We start from the raw sequence: 20362 nt of genomic DNA on the forward strand, positions 1-20362 counted from the left end.
ACTAATTAGTGAAATCAGTTCATGGGTGGAATAAACATATGGCAGGACTTCTACTTTCTGACCCCTGGACTATACACCTCTGCTAAATATAATGCTATAGATCTTAATATTATGCTATAATCAACACGTTTCTCAATTAGTATAACTTGAGAGTTGTAATAGTAAAAATGTTCTAAAAGTTTTCGAGACACTTCCACATGTAATACTAGCTATAGAGTGGTGCAGGTATGATGCCACTTTGTAGGCCAGCTGACAGTAGTAGTTATGCCAAAGGCCTTTGACTGTACAAAACATCTCATGAAAAACAAAACCAGTATACACACTCATGGTGCTGTGGTTTCACTTTATCTTTGAAACCTCTGTTGTACAGGTTTTGCCATTGTACTTTTGCCATCTCCAATTATCTCTGATTACTATCTGTTGAATTTGATTAAGGGTGCCCAGCAGGGCCTTAAGTTAACTTTTTTGACCACCCACCACAGTGACTTTTTACCAGCCATTTTTTTTTGGCCTCATAAAAGGTGAAAAAAAGGAATTGCACAAACATTTGTTCTTTAACTTGTAAGAATACACATTTAAGTGCTGTCAAGTTATTAACGAGATGAGATCCATACAAGTAATAATAACTCTTAGGCTCAATCCCAATTCTATTTTATACCCCTTCGCCTACCCCTTACCCTTGCCCCTTGAAACAGAGTGTCAAGGCGTAGGGGTGAAAATATTCCCCTAAGAAATGGGACACCACTACTACACCGTTACATGTCATTATACATCGTCGTTAGCGCCTACGTCACAGGAGATGCGCCAATGTTTATCACAAACTTCCAAGATGCCGTCGTCAGCTGTAGTCTTGCGTGAGTTACAGCTATTTTTTTGCATTTTTCTTCTGAAGTTTGCAGAAAACAACGGAGATGACGATATCTTCGACGCCTAATGCTGCGTTCACACCAAACGCGAATAGAGCGTCTGGCGCGAGTGATTTCAATGTTAAGACGCGTTTATGCACGTCTGGAGGTCTTGCGGCGCGAATGAGGCGTTTAGCGCGGCGGACGCGAATTCGCCTCATTCGCGCGTCCACTTCGCTTCAAACTTTTGCTTTTTACACGCGTCATATTGTTAACGAACTTTAGCGATTTTTTTGCAACCATTTCTTTGAAGAACATGACCGTAAACACAAGATTGAATGAGACATAAAGAAAATGATTATTGGCAGTCATGTTGCCTCTGTAGCCGGTGTATGCAGGTACATTTCTCATACCCCTTCGTTTGAAGTGTGGTCCCGAAAAATCTTCGTTTCAAGGGCTATCTGGCCCTTCCCCTTACCCCTACCCCTCCAACCAAAAGAGAATCGAGACAGCCCTACCCCTTCACGGGAATGCGCAAAACGGAGGGGTAGGGCCAAGGGGTAGGGGCAAGGGGTGAATTGGGATTGAGCCTTAGAATACAGATATAGACCAGCTCGTAAACAAATCACACGCAGCTGTGTTGATGGCTGGGCAGCTGTTAAGTTACAGCGTTCAGGAACCGTTAAGCAGAACTAAATTAATATTGTTATTACTGGTAAAGTTACCGGGTAGGCTACCGGACATTTTCTCACCGGTTCCCAACTCCCAACTGACTCTCCGATCACAGATCCAAGATGGCGCCAGTGTGTGTGGCGTGCCGTCTGCTGCTTCTAGTCCCGCTTGTGTTTGTGTTGTTTCTGTCAATTATCTGTAAAAATGTCGACTCTCTACTGGTATATGATCGCCAAACACTCCTAAATATCAGATCTGTCACAAATGACTTAGTGAACTACGATCGGAGTGAACAGAGAACTTCTCTCCCATTCGTATCTGCAATCCCTTCTTACCTTTGGCGCGCGCCAGTTCCTCCTTCCCGGAGGAGGCGTTATAGACGCCGGGGTAAACGCAGTGGACTACTGGTAAAAATCAAACGCTACCTGGCGAAATGTTTCTGGAGTAATCATTATACCACACTTGCTGAAAACAAACTGGATCAACGTCGCGTTATTTCCTGGCATTCTATGGATTCTGGTCTGATAACGCTCGTCGGCAGGGACGTGGATGTCCCCCCTCCCCGCTCACCCCGTCTCCGTAGAGGTGGTGTGAATCTCCAAAGCCTTCGGCCGCTGGATCGGGAACCCCGGATGGCAGAAGGCTTGACTCCGACCAGGATAGCACTGGTAAATGCTAGATCATTAACCAACAAATCCTTCATTTTTAATGACTTTTTCACCTCCCGTGCACTGGATTTTTTATGTGTGACTGAAACATGGCTTAATGCCAGTGATCTAAGCGTTTTTTCAGAAGTTTTACCGATTGATTGTACATATTTTAACACTCCGAGGTCTTCTGGACGAGGAGGAGGAGTAGCGACAATTTTTAAAGAAAAATTTGAATGTCGTCCACTGTCATCAGACATTTACTCCAGCTTTGAACTTAATATTTTCGAACTGGGTCGATTCCAGCCGGTGTTGTGTGCTGTGCTATATCGACCACCTAAATATAATAAGGACTTCATCAATGATTTTTCTGACTTTTTGTCTGGAATTATGTCAAACTATGACAGGGTTTTAATAGTTGGCGACTTTAATATCCATGTTTGTTGTCCTATGAAGCCACTAGTTAAAGATTTTTTAAATGTTATTGACTCTTTTAATTTGGTGCAGTATGTGACAGATCCTACACACGAGCATGGACACACATTAGATCTTGTTTTATCATGTGGTTTACAAATTTGTAATCTTGAAATTTGTGAAGCGTCTTTTTCTGATCACATGCCAGTATTATTTGAGATCTCTCTCCCTTATTCTAAACCGAGTGGACCAGCTCGGCGGTGTCGTGTGTTTAACTCTTCCACGGCTGCACAGTTTTCTACTGTTTTTCAAAGTTTGGATGAAACTAATTGTATGCTCCCTTCCTGTTCTAATACCGAAGAGTTATTCTCACTGTTTGATTCTTCCTGCCAAAGTGTGTTAGACATTGTTGCACCTTTTAAAGTTATGCGCTCTAAGCCAAAAAGTGAACCATGGTTGAACAATACTACTCGTGCTGTCAGACGAGAGTGCAGGAGAGCTGAACGACAGTGGAAGAAAAACAGATTACAGGTGTCTCTTGACATCTTAAAAGACACCTGGCATAAATACCAAAAAACTGTAAAAACCGAGAAAACGAAATACCTTTCTGACATTATCTTGAAGAATTCTCACAAACCTCAAGCTCTTTTTAGTACAATTAATGCTGTACTAAATGGGCCTCCCTCTCAAATGACTTGTTCTTATTCATCTCCAGATGTCTGTGAGAAGTTTTCACAATTTTTTATAGGTAAGATAGAAAATATTAGAGCACATATTTTACCTTCTTCTGAGGACCCCTCTATTATTGTCACCCACCCTGCTGTCTTTAACCATTTTGAGCCTGTGTCCTTATCTTTTATAAAAGATATAATTGATCAAATGAAATCATCCGCCTGTTTTACAGATGTTGTCCCTCCACGTTTTTTAAAACAAGTTTTTGAAACTATTGGGCCCAAAATTCTAGAAATTATAAATAGCAGTCTGACCACAGGTGTAGTACCACAGGGCTTCAAACATGCAGTAGTACAGCCACTAATAAAAAAAAACAATCTTGACGCATCAGTTTTCTCCAATTATCGACCTATTTCTAAACTTCCATTTCTTTCGAAAATACTGGAGAAAGCTGTATGTATACAGTTGCAATCTTTTTTGGATTTACATGGAATTTTGGAGTTGTTTCAGTCTGGATTTAAAGCCCTTCATAGTACAGAAACTACACTCTTAAAAGTTTTTAACGACCTCTTATTGATTACAGACTCAGGAGATTCTGCTATTCTAATGCTATTAGACCTTACAGCTGCATTTGATACTATTGATCATAATATTCTGATCTCTAGGTTGGACCACTGTGTTGGTATCAAAGGTATTGCTCTAGAGTGGTTTAGGTCATATCTGTCCGATAGGAAGTTTTCTGTTCGCCTTGGAGACTTTGTGTCCCAAATGGCACCTTTTTCTTGTGGAGTCCCCCAGGGGTCTATTCTGGGCCCGATGCTGTTTTCCCTGTACATCCTTCCTCTGGGGTCTATCCTGAGAAAGCATGGCATTTCATTTCACTGTTATGCAGATGACACACAACTTTATCTGCCATTGAAACGAAATGATAACAGCTCTGTAAAATTATTGTTGGACTGCCTTGCAGAAATTAAAGCCTGGATGGCCATGAATTTTTTACATTTCAATGAGAGTAAAACTGAAATTGTGATATTTGGCCCAAGTAGTACCCATGTGGCCCCCAACACAGAATTGGGTTCCTTAACTCCGTATGTTCAATCTTCCGTTAAAAATCTGGGAGTAATCATGGACAGTGATTTTAAACTTGAAAAGCAGATAAATTCTGTGGTTAAAGTCAGTTTTTTTCAGTTAAGGCTCTTGTCTAAAGTGAAACCTTTTTTGTCATTTAAAGACTTTGAAAGAGTTATCCATGTGTTTATCTCCTCTCGATTGGATTATTGTAATGCCATCTATGCTGGTGTCAGCCAGGCATCTCTCTCACGTCTGCAGTTGGTGCAGAATGCTGCAGCTAGACTACTAAAAGGGGTACGTAAGCGTGACCACATTTCTCCCATACTGGCTTCCCTTCACTGGCTTTCAGTACGGTTTAGGATTGATTTTAAAATTTTAGTGTTCACCTACAAATCCTTGAATGGTCTAGCCCCGACCTACCTTTCTGACCACATAAAACAACATGTTCCATCTAGGTCTCTTAGGTCGGCAGATTGTATGCTCTTGGTTGTTCCTAGAGTAAGGCTGAAACATAGGGGAGATCGGGCCTTTTCAGTTGTGGCCCCTAAACTATGGAATAATTTACCATTGTCTGTGAGGCTGGCCCCAAAACTATCTGCTTTTAAATCTAGTCTTAAAACACATTTATTTTCCTTGGCTTTTATTTCAGTTTGAGAGCTGTGTTTGTGTCTTTTTATGTCATTTTATTTTTGTTGTTGTTGATTCATGATGTGGGATGTACAGCACTTTGGTCAACTTCTGTTGTTTTAAAAGTGCTCTAGAAATAAACTTGACTTTGACTTGACTTTGACATATAGGCTACGTTCCGAAACACTCAAACCGCGCTGCTTTCACAGATGCTTTCTTTACTCCAGTAATGTGCCGCCACATTTTTTAGCTAAAATCCAACGAAATGGCTGACTTCGTTTAAATGTCAAAGAACAACAGTTGCAAAAAAAAAAAAAAAACCTTTGCAAAGACCCGGCCCCTTTAGTTACTGTTGCTATGTCCGACAAGCTACACCGCGCTCACGCCAAACCATGATCTCACGCACTGAAAAACACATCGCGCACTGACAACACGCTGACAGACAAGACAGTGGTTACTTTTGATATTAAACAAAGTCTCAACGTTAAAATTTGGTAATTTTTAAAGAAATTTAGACAATACCGTTTTGTGGCTCTGTAATGTGTCGTGACAGATCGCTGTGGTGCCTCAGTTAAAGCTGCTCGTGAACCGATCATCTCTTCCTTCTAGTTCATTTATAGCATCAAATAAACATGGAATGTAGTTTTAACTGCGGGAAGATGTCAGTAGGCCTACTCAGTACAAAACTTTTCAAGTTCAACTTCAAATCCTCCAACGTTGAACTCTCCTGACTGCTTTGTCGGACAAAAAAGGCGGATTCGGCGGATTATGATTGGCCAGATCGCCTGTCAATCAAACTCCCCGCGAAGGGTCGATTCTCATTGGCTACCTGCCAATGTGGCAGGTAGATTGACAGTGTTACCCGCCAATTGCAGAATTCACCCGCATTTGGCGTGTGGTCGGGTGTTAATTTCAGGCCCTGGTGCCCAGCAAGCACACAGTACGTCAATGTGACGTCAGATGTTGAATTTTGGTTGGAATAAGCACCGCAAAAAAATGTGACATGCATGGCAGCACATTAAATCTGTGAAGATCTCAGCAGAGGAGGAGTAAACAACTCCACAAACAGCATTACCAGCTTTAAATCTGGTTAGTTTTAAGTGAAGCTGGACGGTGTACGGCCATGCATTTCACCTTTTTGTTTGGTTTATTATTCCAACCAAAATTCAACGACTGCCCAACGTTGGAGCTTGACGTCAAACAAACATTGGATTTAGACGTCAACCCGACTTTCATTTTCAACCAAAATCCAAAGTCTGACCGAAGTTGTAGTCCATATCCGGTGCCTGCTGGGAAGAGACACATACTGATTCTAATAATGCTGCTGACTGGGCAGTGGAATGGAATGGGATTGCTGTTCTAAATCATAATTACGGGTAGTTCATGTGCTGATCATTACTTAAAATAGCTTCTAATAATTATGAATGTCATTAAAGCATGATTAATGTAATGTATATATATCTTTATATTTAAATAATCCTGAAGTATGATTTATTGAATCATGTAAAAGTTGGCAATAGGTTAACTTCAAATATCAGTGAATATGTTTAATGTTCTTTGTCGTGTATCAAGTAGCCTATATATTATTTTTGAATTCTGTAGTCATTCTGAACTCAGCATTTTCGTGTCCTTTTGTAAAATTATCGTTACTGTAAAATATTATCACAGTACTAGAAGTAGTAGTACACAATGTGATAGTATTTCGAACGTTAATAATAAATATTAATAGTATTTCTCACCCGTTTTCAGAAATCTGGTACAACATTGAAAGCCAAACTAGCGTGTGTGGACTGTAACTTTCAGACGTCAACTTTACTAGACAGGTTTATGTGGACAATAAACAGATGTTGACTTACCCCTTTTCTCACTTTTGTGTTTAATCTATTTTCTTGCCGATGGTAGATGCAGAAACAAAGAATTAAATAAATAAAATGCTTGCACTCCTTACTGTAGATATAAATCACCTCAGAATCAGCGCTTGCAGCACCCGAGCTGAGGTTGTCTACAGTTGAGATCTACAATATGATTGGTAGTCTACAGTGATTGTAGACTCTCGGCCAATCAGAAGGCCACACACTGACTAAATTAGACTGTCCTGCAGCTTTGGTCTCTGATTGGTAGGCTACGGTCGGAGTGTATGGTAGCTGTTGATTCTCGGCCAATCAAATGACTTAAAAGTCTATCACAACCTAACCATATAAGAGACACTGATTAAGGTCAATAATCATAATGCTAATATTGTATTCTATGTAAGGGATAATTAGCCCGCTTATTACATGGCTACCTACCAACTAAATCAATAATTTGACACAAAATATTGATTTAAAAAGGAGTTTATTGATTTAAGAACGATTGTATTGCTTCCGCTAAAGAAAATAGTCCGTTCTGTCTATGCGGTTAGAGTCCAGCGTCCATAACAACGCTCTATTAGTCATGGCATTAGTCTCTAATCATCAAAAAAAACACTGCATTACCTCCCATCCATTCTTTTCTTTACCATATTTTCAGGGGAGAGCGCGAACGCAGTCCCCCACTACCATAAATTATGCAGTCGAGATTCCCACATTTGGGGAATTCGCAAAGGTCAACAAAGCCTAAAGTGCAATGGCTGAGTCTCGCCTTGGGTGAACCACCGTCGTGATCATGGTGTCTCCCCTGCCAGGTAAGTATGACTTCTTTACCGAGTCTGAGAGAGAGTTACTTCCGCGAACACGAGTCTCAGTGACGGTGAGGGACACTAAAGTCACTCCACTCGAGTCAACGGCATCTAGATGAACATTCATGTTTCCGCGTGTTTACATTAAAGTTTCGCTGTTAGTCGAGCTTTAATAGCAGCAACAACAGCAAAAACATTTCGTTTTATTATTGTGGCGAACAATTTCCCGTGATGCAACACAAGCGTCCACCAGCCAATGGAACAACAGATGTTCAAAATCATAATTTAAGAACTCAATAATAAGAGTATTGAAACATAAATCGAAAGAAAATGTTGACAATTCACATTTTTTAGGGTACACTATTTGATAGATATTGTTTTTCATCAGTTTTATTATTAAAAAAGCAACAGTGACGTAAATCACGCATCATCGCCTTCATCACTTCCGGGAAATTAAAACAAGGGGCGCGCAAACAAGCTCGCACTCGCAACAGAACTGGAGTCATCCCTGCTGAGGTGACAGGTTTATTATTTTATATTTATATATATTCATAAAATATATATTAGGATATTCTACTATTGGAACAATCATATCTGTGTGTGAGCGTGTTGTTTTAAAACAGTCCGCCAGAGGGCAGGACGCTCATTCATCCTAAAACCAGCGAAGAAGAGTCTCAGTCAGCTGGTGTGTGTGTGTGTGTGTGTGTGTGTGTGTGTGTGTGTGTGTGTGTGTGTGTGTGTGTGTGTGTGTGTGTGTGTGTGTGTGTGTGTGTGTGTGTGTGTGTGTGTGTGTGTGTGTGTGTGTGTGTGATGAACTGTCTGTGGAACAAACATGCGAACTCGAGTGACAACAGTAGAGTTTCTTAGAAGATATTCTTGAGAACACACCTGTATGATTTAAGTCATATGAGTGAAAACAGATAAAAGATCCCAAACTTTAAAGAGTGAGAAATGAGCAGAAAGCGAGCGCTGATCGCTTATGATCTGTTTTTGTGACAAATTAATATTGTATTTTTGTTCAATCAATATTCAGTTCCACTAACTGTAAAGAAGCTACAAAAGAATGTCTCGACCACATTATGATTAAAGTCACCATGAAATCAAATTCGACAATTCTTATTTTCTTTATGGAATATTCCGTGTTTTTTTATTCATGTCCCGCGTAATTTTTAATCAGAATAACTTAATTTTGCAGTGCCATCTCTGATGATGTGTTTTCTGGCGCGAGGGCGGGGCAACCTGTCACTCACATGAGATCCACCAATAGGAAACCACAACCATCCAATCGATCAAAATCAAGCCCCGCCCACATTTGTTCTTGTTCCAGGTCCGCTTCACTATAATATACGTCACAATAGGGAAGAAAAGACTCTCGCAGCTTCTGTTTCATGCCGACTTTTAAGTAAAACTGAAATATAATGTTCAAACGCATAACTTTGTCAACGGTAATTATTTTAATAGGGTTGCAAATTGCAAGTATCTTAAAGGGTTATTGCACCCAAAAATAAAAATTCTGTCATTAATTATCTTACCCTCATGTTGTTTCCTCAAAAAGGGTGAGTAATGACAGAATTTTCATTTTTAGGTGAAATAACCGTTCAAAAATATGTAAATATATTAATATGGTACTATGCTATTATATAGGCTTAAAATATATGTTTATAAAATATAAAATATGTTTGTAATATTCAGTTCCTGTGAAAAATTGTGAAATACTGTTCCAATAGGTGAAGTTACACAACAATATGCTGATTGATTATTACATAACAATATTTGGTTGTAATATTCAGTTCCAGTGAAAATCTGTTCCAGTTAATGGGAGTATACACAGGTGATGTGTAATATTCAGTAAACTCCACCCGCTGGAACAGTTTCTTACAGTAACTGAATATTACACAACATCACCTGTTCAGTTTTGAAAACTGTAGCCTATACTCACAGATTTCGTCCCCTTGGAATTATAAGGTTCTATCTGCGTTCTGAGCAGTTTTGAGATATTGAGCTTTAAAGTTTTTGCATTCCATTCGACTGTGTAGAAAGAACCTTTTTATTTTCTAAATAAAAAGTTTCAAAATGTACACAACTTAAAAAACAACATCACATAATGTAAAGAAGTGGTCACAGAATAAGAATATGTGAATAACTAAATTTTGACAAAAATGTTAGATAGAACCTTATAATTCCAAGGGGACGATTTGTGGCCTATACCTTATTTTAGAAATCTGTTTTTCTGTATATTGATTTGTTGTGTATTATTAAGATTAATACAACTGTCTTAACTGAATTTTTCTATGATTTGCCACAATGTATACAAGGTAAAAATTCAAAATGTTGAGTTATTTATTTATAACATATGTGATATAGTTAAGTAACATAACATGGCGGGAGCTATTTTGTTAGTTAATATTAAATTATTTAAATTACTTAGGTTAAATATTACATATACGCATGTAATATAATATGTATTTCCTTTTCCATCACAGGTTTGGTCTTAAATTTCATTCAAAGTGGCATTAAAAAGGTCTTAAAAAGTCTTAAATTTAACTTGTTTATATCTGTAGACACCCTGTCACTGTGATTGGTTTGTAATGAGCTAAGCTACACGTGACTGTTAGTTCTACTGCATTACACACTTTTCGGGAATGTCTTTAACCTGAACATCCCTAAGTCTGCATTTTTTCTGTACTTTTCATGTTTAAAATATCATTACATTAAATATTTCTATCACACTAATTACTTGCATCCTCCAAAAAACAGTATCTACTCAAGAGAGTAAGTGATTTCGGACACAGCCTGTGTGTTCTTGTAGTGCCATCAGTCACATGGTATTAACAGGTCAGGTGATTGGCTGAAAAAAAAAAAAAAAAAAAAAATTGCATACTTCTGTGGTCCTGCACCAATGTCTATGGAAGCTTGTTTCCGCCACAGAATAAAACATTTTAAAAGATAATTGCGACTTTTTATCTCACAATTGCGAGTTTACATCTCGCAATTCTGACTTTATTTCTCAGAATTGTGAGATATAAAGTCAGAATTGCGTGAAATAAAGTCGCAATTGCGTGAAATAAAGTCGCAATTGCGTGAAATAAAGTCGCAATTGCGTGAAATAAAGTCGCAATTGCGTGTTATAGACAGAATTGCGTGACAAAGTCAGAATTGCGTGATATAAAGTCAGAATTGCTTGATATAAAGTCAGAATTGCGTGATATAAAGTCAGAATTGTGAGATATAAAGTCAGAATGCATGATATAAAGTCAGAATTGTGTGAAATAAAGTCGCAATTGCGTGTTATAGACAGAATTGCGTGATATAAAGTCAGAATTGTGAGATATAAAGTCAGAATTGCGTGAAATAAAGTCGCAATTGCGTGATATAAAGTCAGAATGCGTGATATAAAGTTAGAATTGTGTGAAATAAAGTTGCAATTGCGTGTTATAGACAGAATTGCGTGACAAAGTCAGAATTGCGTGATATAAAGTCAGAATTGCTTGATATAAAGTCAGAATTGCGTGATATAAAGTCAGAATTGTGAGATATAAAGTCAGAATGCATGATATAAAGTCAGAATTGTGTGAAATAAAGTCGCAATTGCGTGTTATAGACAGAATTGCGTGATATAAAGTCAGAATTGTGAGATATAAAGTCAGAATTGCGAGATATAAAGTCAGAATTGCGTGATATAAAGTCAGAATTGTGAGATATAAAGTCAGAATTGCGAGATATAAAGTCAGAATTGCGAGATATAAAGTCAGAATTGCGAGATATAAAGTCAGAATTGCGAGATATAAAGTCAGAATTGCGTGATATAAAGTCAGAATTGTGAGTTATAAAGTCAGAATTGCGAGATATAAAGTCAGAATTGCGTGAAATAGTCGTAGTTGCGTGAAATAAAGTCGCAATTGCGTGATATAAAGTCAGAATTGTGTGATATAAAGTCAGAATTGCGTGATATAAAGACAGAATTGTGTGAAATAGTCGCAATTACAGAATTCTGACTTTCTCGCAATTGCGATTTTATATCACGCAATTCTGACTTTATTTCACGCAATTCTGACATTATTTCACGCAATTCTGACTATATCTCGCAGTTCTGTCTTTATAACACATAATTGCGAGTTTATATCTCACAATTCTGACATCTTTTCTCAGAATCGTGAGATATAAAGTCCAATTCTAAGGGGAAAAAACCAGACTTTTTTTAACCTCAGAATAGTTTATAGACTATATCATGCAATTCTGACTTTATATCTCCCAATTGCGTATTATAAAGTCAGAATTGCGTGATATAAAGTCGCAATTGCGAGAAAAAAAGTCAGAATTCTGACTTTATAAGACGCAATTGCGACTATTTCACGCAATTCTGATTTTATATCTCACAATTCTGACTTTATTTCACGCAATTCTGACATTTCACGCAATTCTGACATTATTTCACGCAATTCTGACTATCTCACAATTCTGACTTTATATCTCGCAATTCTGAGAAATAAAGTCAGAATTGTGAGAGGTAAACTCGCAATTGTGAGATTAAAAAGTCAGAATTCTGACTTTATAACACGCAATTGCGACTTTATTTCACGCAATTCTGACTTTATATCTCGCAATTCTGACTTTTTCACGCAATTCTGACAGTATTTCACGCAATTCTGACTTTATATCTCGCAATTGTGAGATAAAAAGTCACAATTATCTTTTAAAATGTTTTATTCTGTGTCGGAAACAAGCTTCCATAAATGTCTTAATCTGATCTGAAGGATAAAAATCAAGCCTTTTTAAATACTGAATATGTGGTTTCATTCAGAAATTACTTGGGTAAAACCGGTTGTGCATGTGTTGCAAACCACAAAACCTTCCCACATCCACCCTATAATTAAAACACAACAACTTTTCTAGGGTTTGATCTAAATTTATTGCATTTTATTAACCGTAAAACAAGTGACATATCATCAATACCCCTAAAAACAGGGTCACAATCTGGATCTAACTGTGCCGATGGAAATCGCTCGTCCTGTACCTGTGCCTCAGTTCAAGTAGGTGTGCAGAAGAAGTGTTCAATACCCATGATGCACCGCTCCGGTCAACAAGACAAACAGTGACGTGTCAGTACAGTGAGAAGTGTTCAAAATAGGAGCATTATGGGAATAAACCGACTTCACATGAACTGATTCCTGTAGTGTACGATCTGACAGTAGTCTGTTGCTTTCTGTAACATTAGCACATATAAAAGTGTCAAAAAGAAAAAAAGTCTCTACAAATTTGTTTAGAAAGAATATATATTTGTGTGTATTATATATATATATATATATATATATATATATATATATATATATATATATATATATATATATATATATATATATATATATATATATATATATATATATGGATGTCGAAGGTGAATTTTTAAATGCCCAAAGAGCATCAAGTTGTTGATTTAACGATATATATTGCGATTGACACTAAATTAGATATTTCAGACGCTGATTTCTCCGACAAAACACGTGAATTCCCCCCAAAATACAGAAAATATGGTCAATATACTTTGAGTAAATAAAATGAAGCCTAGGTTTTAGGATCACTGTACATATTTATGTTTTGCATATGTATTGTAGCTGCAATTAAGCCCATTTTCCACAATCAAAGTCCTCATATATAAAAAAAAAAATGCACACTTTAATAGAAAAATATATTATTTAAATTATTTATGAGCCACTGGTAATGTTGGTTGTGGTTTAATTAAAATGAACTTTAAAATTACCGTATGTCGTGATGAAAATGGTCCTAAAATACAAGCTTAATTTTCTTTATGCAAAATATGATTTCTGGCGTGTTTTAGTGCCTTGAATTACAATAAATCCCCCAAAACAAATGGCATATAGTGTGCGCATAACCCCATAATGAAGATATATAAAAATCTGTTCAGACGCCTCATCCTTCCATTAACTGATCCTCTCGATTCACCAATATCCCCTGGCTTCACAGTAGCCAATGGTTAGCTCTGGTTTGCCGAATGGTTGCAAGAAATGTGGTGTATGCTAATGTAGTGCTATTTGGCAAGATCTTCATTTCTCTCTCAAACAAAGACTGTAAACAAACATTATGGGTTCTCAATGGAAAGAACCGACTAACCGTCTTAAAAAAAGTTAATATCCGTTAGTCAAAGGCCGCAGCTCGTCCAATAGCACGTGTTTGTCTAAGCGAGACGGGGATCGGTGTTTTACTACATGTTTTTTTGTGAAGTGTGTAAAGTCGTACTGGTGATTACGATGGAGGAAAAGTGAGAAATGAAAGCCGGGTGTCATTTCTTCCTCAGGAACACAGTTTGGATGGCATCAGTCTCTAGAGAAGTGAGCACTTTCTGCCCCTCTTCTTGACCGGCGGAGGGCACAGCACGGCCCGGATGGCCTCGTCGAACACCGTCTTCAGCCCGCGCTGAGTGAGCGCAGAGCACTCCAGATACTTCACAGCCCCTGAGGAACACACACACGAGAGGTTCAGGACAAACACTCGCAGAAGATACTCTTAAAGGTGCAGTCTGTAAGATTCACAGCTAGTGGTGGAAATAGGTACTGCAGTCAGATTCAAAATATCAGAGATCGTCGTTTCTCCCGCCTCAGACTCGACGACGCTCACATGGGTCGCCAGTTTGAGCTCACGCAACAGGAACGAGCGCAATGGACGATAAAAATTGCCAACGTTCAATATCACGGATCAAAACAATAACAAACATTCCAGCCTGGAAACGCACATTTCACAGTAAAATAACCGGCTGTAGAAGTGTTTTCCAGAGTAACGAGTATGTTAGCATGTTTCCTCAATATATGCAGAGAGAAGAAAAAAGATCCGCACACGAATATATCGGCCAAAAAGCTCACGAGATTTATTTTCCAGAGGCCACAGATAAAGTTTAAGGCTTTTAAGTCGAGACACTACAGGTGAATAGGGTAAAATTTTTAACTAGCAGATATCACCATGAAACTGTCCCAGTTGATTACCTACATTAAGATGAGAAAAAAATGTATTACAAGTTTTCTGTGATTTAATGTTTAAATATGCAAATTAGGCATTATCTAATTAAATATGTGGTAATTTGCATATATTCTAATCTGAGTATTGGATAAAGCCAGGTTAAAAATGATTTTTTCTTTGTGTCATTTTTCTTTGTGTCATGATCATTTTCTTTATTAGATGGGAAAAAATGTACAGAGGGATTTATGTTTATCTACTTTTGTTATGCTGTAAATCGGAATATACTGTCAATAGCCTTAGAAAATTTATTTTCGCTATGTTTTTTGGAATAAAATGTTATAGAAATCAGGCTAGGAATAATATATTTACAAATCCCTCTGTAAATGTCTTCATAATATAACTAGGTACAAGACTGGAAGGTTTGGTGTATATCGGTGCGACTGAAGTGGAGATTTCAGACTTGGAGTGTGAGAGAAAGTCATTTTGAGAAAACGGGCTTTAAATATTTATTTCAGCCAATGAGATTGCGCATTCAGCCCTTTTACTTTCACGATTGGTTGCTGATAAAAAGGAAATGACCATATTTGGATCTGACAGCATTGTACAGGAGAGAGAGAGCTTTCTAACGGTGTGTGTGAGGACAGGGTGCAGACATGATGATTAAGAACGCCAACTTTTGTTGAATTTATGAGAAATCTACAGACGCAAACAGACAAAGTGTAGTAAAATAAAGACCTAAATGTGTATTTCTGACTTTTTTTCACCAAAAGTCTGAAAGAAGACATGTTATTGAAGACAAATATCCCAAAATCTCAAAATTGACCAGTAAAAAACAATGTTTTTGCCTGCCGTGTCTCACCTTAAGACCCGAAGAAATAAAAATGAATACTGTACATTAGGGGTGTGCAATATTGACGAAAAAATTATACATCTCGATATTTTCACAGTTTTGTTGATGATAATGTGTTTTTGTGCTGGTACCGTGGCTGGATCAGGCCTGTTGTTGACTTATTATTCATATTCTATGCGGTGGTCAGTTCACAGCAGTGACAGAAATGAATTTTTTTATTAATTTGCCAATATTTGCCACCTTAAATTGATTTCCAGGGGCATTTTTACCCATATAAGGACATCTTTTTCTAAACTTACTGGACGTATGTGTCACCTTTTATGTCAAATTCTAACATTCAAATGAACTTCTATTATAATAATAACAGTATTGGGCCGTTTCCTATGGAAGCTTGTTTCCGCCACAGAGTGAAAAATAAAAAAGGTAATTGGGACTTTTTAATCTCACAATTCTGACTTTTTTTCTCACAATTGCGAGTTTACATCTCACAATTCTTACTTTTTATCTCAGAATTGCGTGATATAAAGTCACAATTGCATGTTATAAAGTCAGAATTATGAGATATAAAGTCGCAATTGCAAGAAATATACTTGAAATTCTGACTTTTTTCTCAGAATTGTGAGATATAAAGTCCAATTCTAAGGAAAAAAACTGACTTTTTTTTTTTTACCTCAGAATAGTTTATATCTCGCAATTCTGACTTTATAATACGCAATTGGGAGATAAAGTCGCAATTGCATGAGATAAAGTCAGAATTACGAGATATAAAGTCAGAATTGCGTGATATAAAGTCGCAATTGCGAGAAAAAATGTCAGAATACTGACTTTATAACACAATTGCGACTATTTCACGCAATTCTGACTTTATATCTCGTAATTCTGACTTTATCTCACGCAATTGCGACTTTATTTCACGCAATTCTGACTTTATATCTCGCAATTCTCAGAATTGCGAGATGTAAACTCGCAATTGTGAGATAAAAATTCGCAATTATCTTTTTAAAATGTTTTATTCTGTGGCGGAAACAAGTTTCCATAGTTTCCAGTCAAATTAAATCATTATCAATATCCAGCACGTTTAAGGTGAAATGCATGATTAAAGTCTTTAATAATGCAGTGTTTAAGCACATACCGATCTCTTTGGCCATGGCCAGGCCCTGAGGATAGGTGATGGGAGTCAGCTTCTTCTCCTTCAGCTTCTCAATGGTGTCCTTATCGTCTCTCAGATCAAGCTTGGTTCCCACCAGGATGATGGGAGTGGCCGGACAGTGGTGTCTCACTTCTGGGTACCACTGAACACACAAGACATTTCCCCATTTTAATCACTGGTAATAATGTGTGCTAGGCTGGTTTTACCTCGTACTTTGAAGGGAAAAGCGCTCACCTTTGCACGGACGTTCTCGAAAGAGGCAGGACTCACAAGGGAGAAGCAGATGAGAAACACGTCCTATGGGACAAAAGCATTCGTTGATGTACCAATGGAGATATACAGATGTGTCCCCACTATTCACAGAGCATCAGCCAGTGCTAAACTAACTTTTTATGGTATTTATAACTGACAGAATTGTCCAAGATCTCTCAGACAGACATTATTATTCAACGTATGATAATATTAAAAGAACAGACAAATGCTAATCGTTAATCATCCAGATAATTGTGGTCGCATACATTACCAATATAAAGTTAATGTAAGTGTAAATTTAGTCCTCATCAATCATAAGACAACAGTAAGAATGGAAAGATATAATCGAGTGGACAAAAGAGATTTAAAGAGGACCCATTTTGCCTTTTTTTTTTAACTCTTGATTTTGTCTACTAGAATAGGTTTTCATGTTTGAATGTTCAAAAACACATTAATCGAAGAACGAACTGAACAACGAACTTTGTTTCGGCCTGATTTTGTTTGAAATTACGTCACATCAGTTTGTTCTTCGATTAATGGGAGTTCGTTCGGGGTTTGAATCAGCTTTTTAAAACGAAACTTTCCGGTGTGGTGAACAAACGAGTCCTATTGAAGAGATGAGTCCGAGCTTAGGACCCCATTAGTATGCCTGATCTAAATCTGTTCTTGCGATAGCTAACGTGAGCTGTCTAAAAACTGTTAATAAGAAAAATAGTAATATACACAAATATACTACAAAGGAGGCGTTTCAGGGAGTTTCAAGAGAAGAACTGGAGCTTTTTCATGCTCAAACAGCAACACTACACACTGAAGACAGATGAACATGGAAATAAATAATAACAGGTCCTCTTTAAGTCCACTTTTATGCAAAGGTACCTTTGCGTCTGTTTAATTTAGTGTATACAGCAAGTCCGTTTACAATATTTCTGAACTGCTAAAACACTAAATCCCATTGTCTGAACTAATTCTCAATAGCCTAAACCAGTTTGTCGCATAAATCACTCTTTCTGTAAAACACTAAAGTTCAGGCAGTTAGACGCTGTTTGCAGATCTCATGCCCTCTAAACACATTCTCACTCACTAAAACACATTTATGTTTCAAAACGCTAAACACGGACAGGCAAAGGTTAAACACAACTGCAAATTTAGAGTTTTATTTGATTGGGTCACTGTATTTTTTACAGTATGCAAGTGCTGAAGTGCTAGTTTTGTCTAGTGCTTATATGTGACCCTGGATCACAAAACCAGTCTCGAGTCGCACGGGTATATCTGTGGCAATAGCCAACAATACATCGTATGGGTCAAAATTATCGATTTTTCTTATGCCAAAAATCATGAGGATATTAAGTACAGATCATTATAGATATAGATCAAGATATTTTGTAAATTTCCTACTGTAAATATATAAAAATGTATTTTTGTGAGTGAATGCAGCACAATCGCCAACATAAATGCACAACTTTAAAGGAGATTTTCTCAATGTTTACATTTTTTTGCACCCTCAGATTCCAGATTTTCAGCCAAATATCGTCCTATCCTAACAAACCATACAATGGAAAGCTTATTTATTCAGCTTTCAGATGATGTATAAATCTCAGTTTCAAAGAATTGCCCCATGTGACTGGTTTTGTGGTCCAGGGTCACATTTTATTGCCTCATGTCTGTATGATCTGAAAGCATTGTTTGATTTTGAGCACAGATAAAATGGTTTTGAAGAAATTGTTTGACTTTGCCAGAAGAGTCAATGTGGATTTGTGTTTAATGTTGTGAGAAATGGGTATAAGACTATAAGTTTAAGCTCTGTGATGGTACCGTTTGGGGGTAGGACAGGGGGCGGAGCCTGTCGTAATCCTCCTGTCCGGCCGTGTCCCACAGACCCAGGTTCACTGGCTTCCCGTCCACCATCACATTCGCAGAATAATTATCAAATCTGTCAAGTGAGAATGAGAATGTTATCAGCGATCACCAGGTTAAAATGCTGACACATGCAGAACCTAAACATCTTTATCTCTTTTAATTGCCCGTTTTAATTGCCCTTGCTTTTATCTTGTGCTTATTTTTCTACGCAAAGCACTTTGAATTGCCATAGTGTGATATTTTAATTACTTTCTATGTCTCTCTCTTTTTCATGATAGATCAGCCCACTTAAAAAAAGCACCATCTCGTGATTTAAAAGGCTTCCTGACTGAGTCTCGCAGGACTTTAGCATTCATTTATGGACGGCATTTTACTAGGCTGTGTGTTAGAGCCGCACGATTAACTGTTAAAAGATCACAATCCTAAACCTTCACAGCTAACATTCAAGTTAGCGTTTGCGCTGACCCAGAGAGCAGTCGTCATGTTTAGGTATGATGAAACCACTTAAACAGTCTTTTCAACCACAAAGCATCATTATCTCTGTTATACAATAACTCATATTTCCAGAGAAGTCGGTTTTGGGTATAAACACTGATGTCTGCGGTAGCAAAACTAAAGTAACTTGACGCTTTAAATAAAGATTGTAGGAAACACTTTATTTTACAGTGTCCTTGTTACATGTGTTACATGTACTTAACGTAGTAATAACAGTAAATTATGCATAATTACATGCACTTAACCCTCAACCAAACCCTAATCCTACCCTAACCTTATAGTAAGTGCATTAATATTACTCAGTACTTATTGTATATACAGTACCAGTCAAAAGTTTGGAAACATTACTATTTTTAATGTTTTTGAAAGAAGTCTCTTATGCTCATCAAGCCTGCAGTTAAAAAAACAAAAACAAAAAAAAACAGTAATATTATGAAATATTATTACAATTTAAAACAATGGTTTTCTTTTTTAATATACTTTAAAATGTAATTTATTTTTGTGATGCAAAGCTGAATTTTCATCAGCAAGTACTCCAGTCTTTGGTGTCAGAAATCATTCTAATATGCTGATTTATGATCAATGTTGGAAACAGTTGTGCTGCTTAATATTTTTTTTATAACCTGAGATACTTTTTTCAGGATTATTTGATGAATAAAAAGTTAAAAAGAACTGTATTTATTTAGAATAGAAATCTTTTGTAACAATATACACTACCGTTCAAAAGTTTGGGAACAATAACTATTTTTTTTTAAAGAAATTAGTACTTTAATTCAACAAGGATGCGTTAAATTGATAAAAGGTGATGGTAACGATTTATATTGTTAGAAATGTTATATATTAAGCAGCACAACTGTTTCCATCATTGATAATAACTGAGTATCAAATCATCATATTAGAATGATTTCTGAAGGATCATAAGACACCAAAGACTGGAGTACTTGCTGATGAAAATTCAGCTTTGCATCACAAAAATAAATTACATTTTAAAATATATTAAAAAAGAGAACCATTATTTTAAATTGTAATAATATTTCATAATATTACTGTTTTTTTTTTGTTTGTTTGTTTTTTTAACTGCAGGCTTGATGAGCATAAGAGACTTCTTTCAAAAACATTAAACATAGTAATGTTTCCAAACTTTTGACTGGTACTGTATTTAATTACACTGTAACAATGACACCT

The 20362-nt window shown here is 37.0% G+C and overlaps 2 protein-coding genes across 2 annotated transcripts in view; both read right to left on the reverse strand.

Annotated features, from left to right (window-relative positions):
* Positions 1-6943, reverse strand: part of LOC307172860 (5-hydroxytryptamine receptor 3A-like) — a 51815-nt gene extending 44872 nt beyond the window's left edge. Inside the window, exon 1 of the mRNA XM_079895544.1 lies at positions 6805-6943. The gene's annotated coding sequence lies outside the window, so the exon portion shown is untranslated. The remainder of the gene's footprint in view (positions 1-6804) is intronic.
* A 6837-nt stretch (positions 6944-13780) lies between these two features.
* Positions 13781-20362, reverse strand: part of rac1b (Rac family small GTPase 1b) — a 14379-nt gene continuing 7797 nt past the window's right edge. The window contains exons 3-6 of the mRNA XM_079896625.1: positions 18638-18755; positions 16808-16870; positions 16556-16715; positions 13781-14074 (exon numbers count right to left, since the gene is read on the reverse strand). Of these exons, the coding sequence (XP_079752751.1) occupies positions 13944-14074; positions 16556-16715; positions 16808-16870; positions 18638-18755 (472 nt within the window). The 3' untranslated portion in view covers positions 13781-13943. The remainder of the gene's footprint in view (positions 14075-16555; positions 16716-16807; positions 16871-18637; positions 18756-20362) is intronic.

This window comes from Squalius cephalus (genome assembly GCF_949319135.1).
Source record: "Squalius cephalus genome assembly, chromosome: 1".
Lineage (NCBI taxonomy): Eukaryota > Metazoa > Chordata > Actinopteri > Cypriniformes > Leuciscidae > Squalius > Squalius cephalus.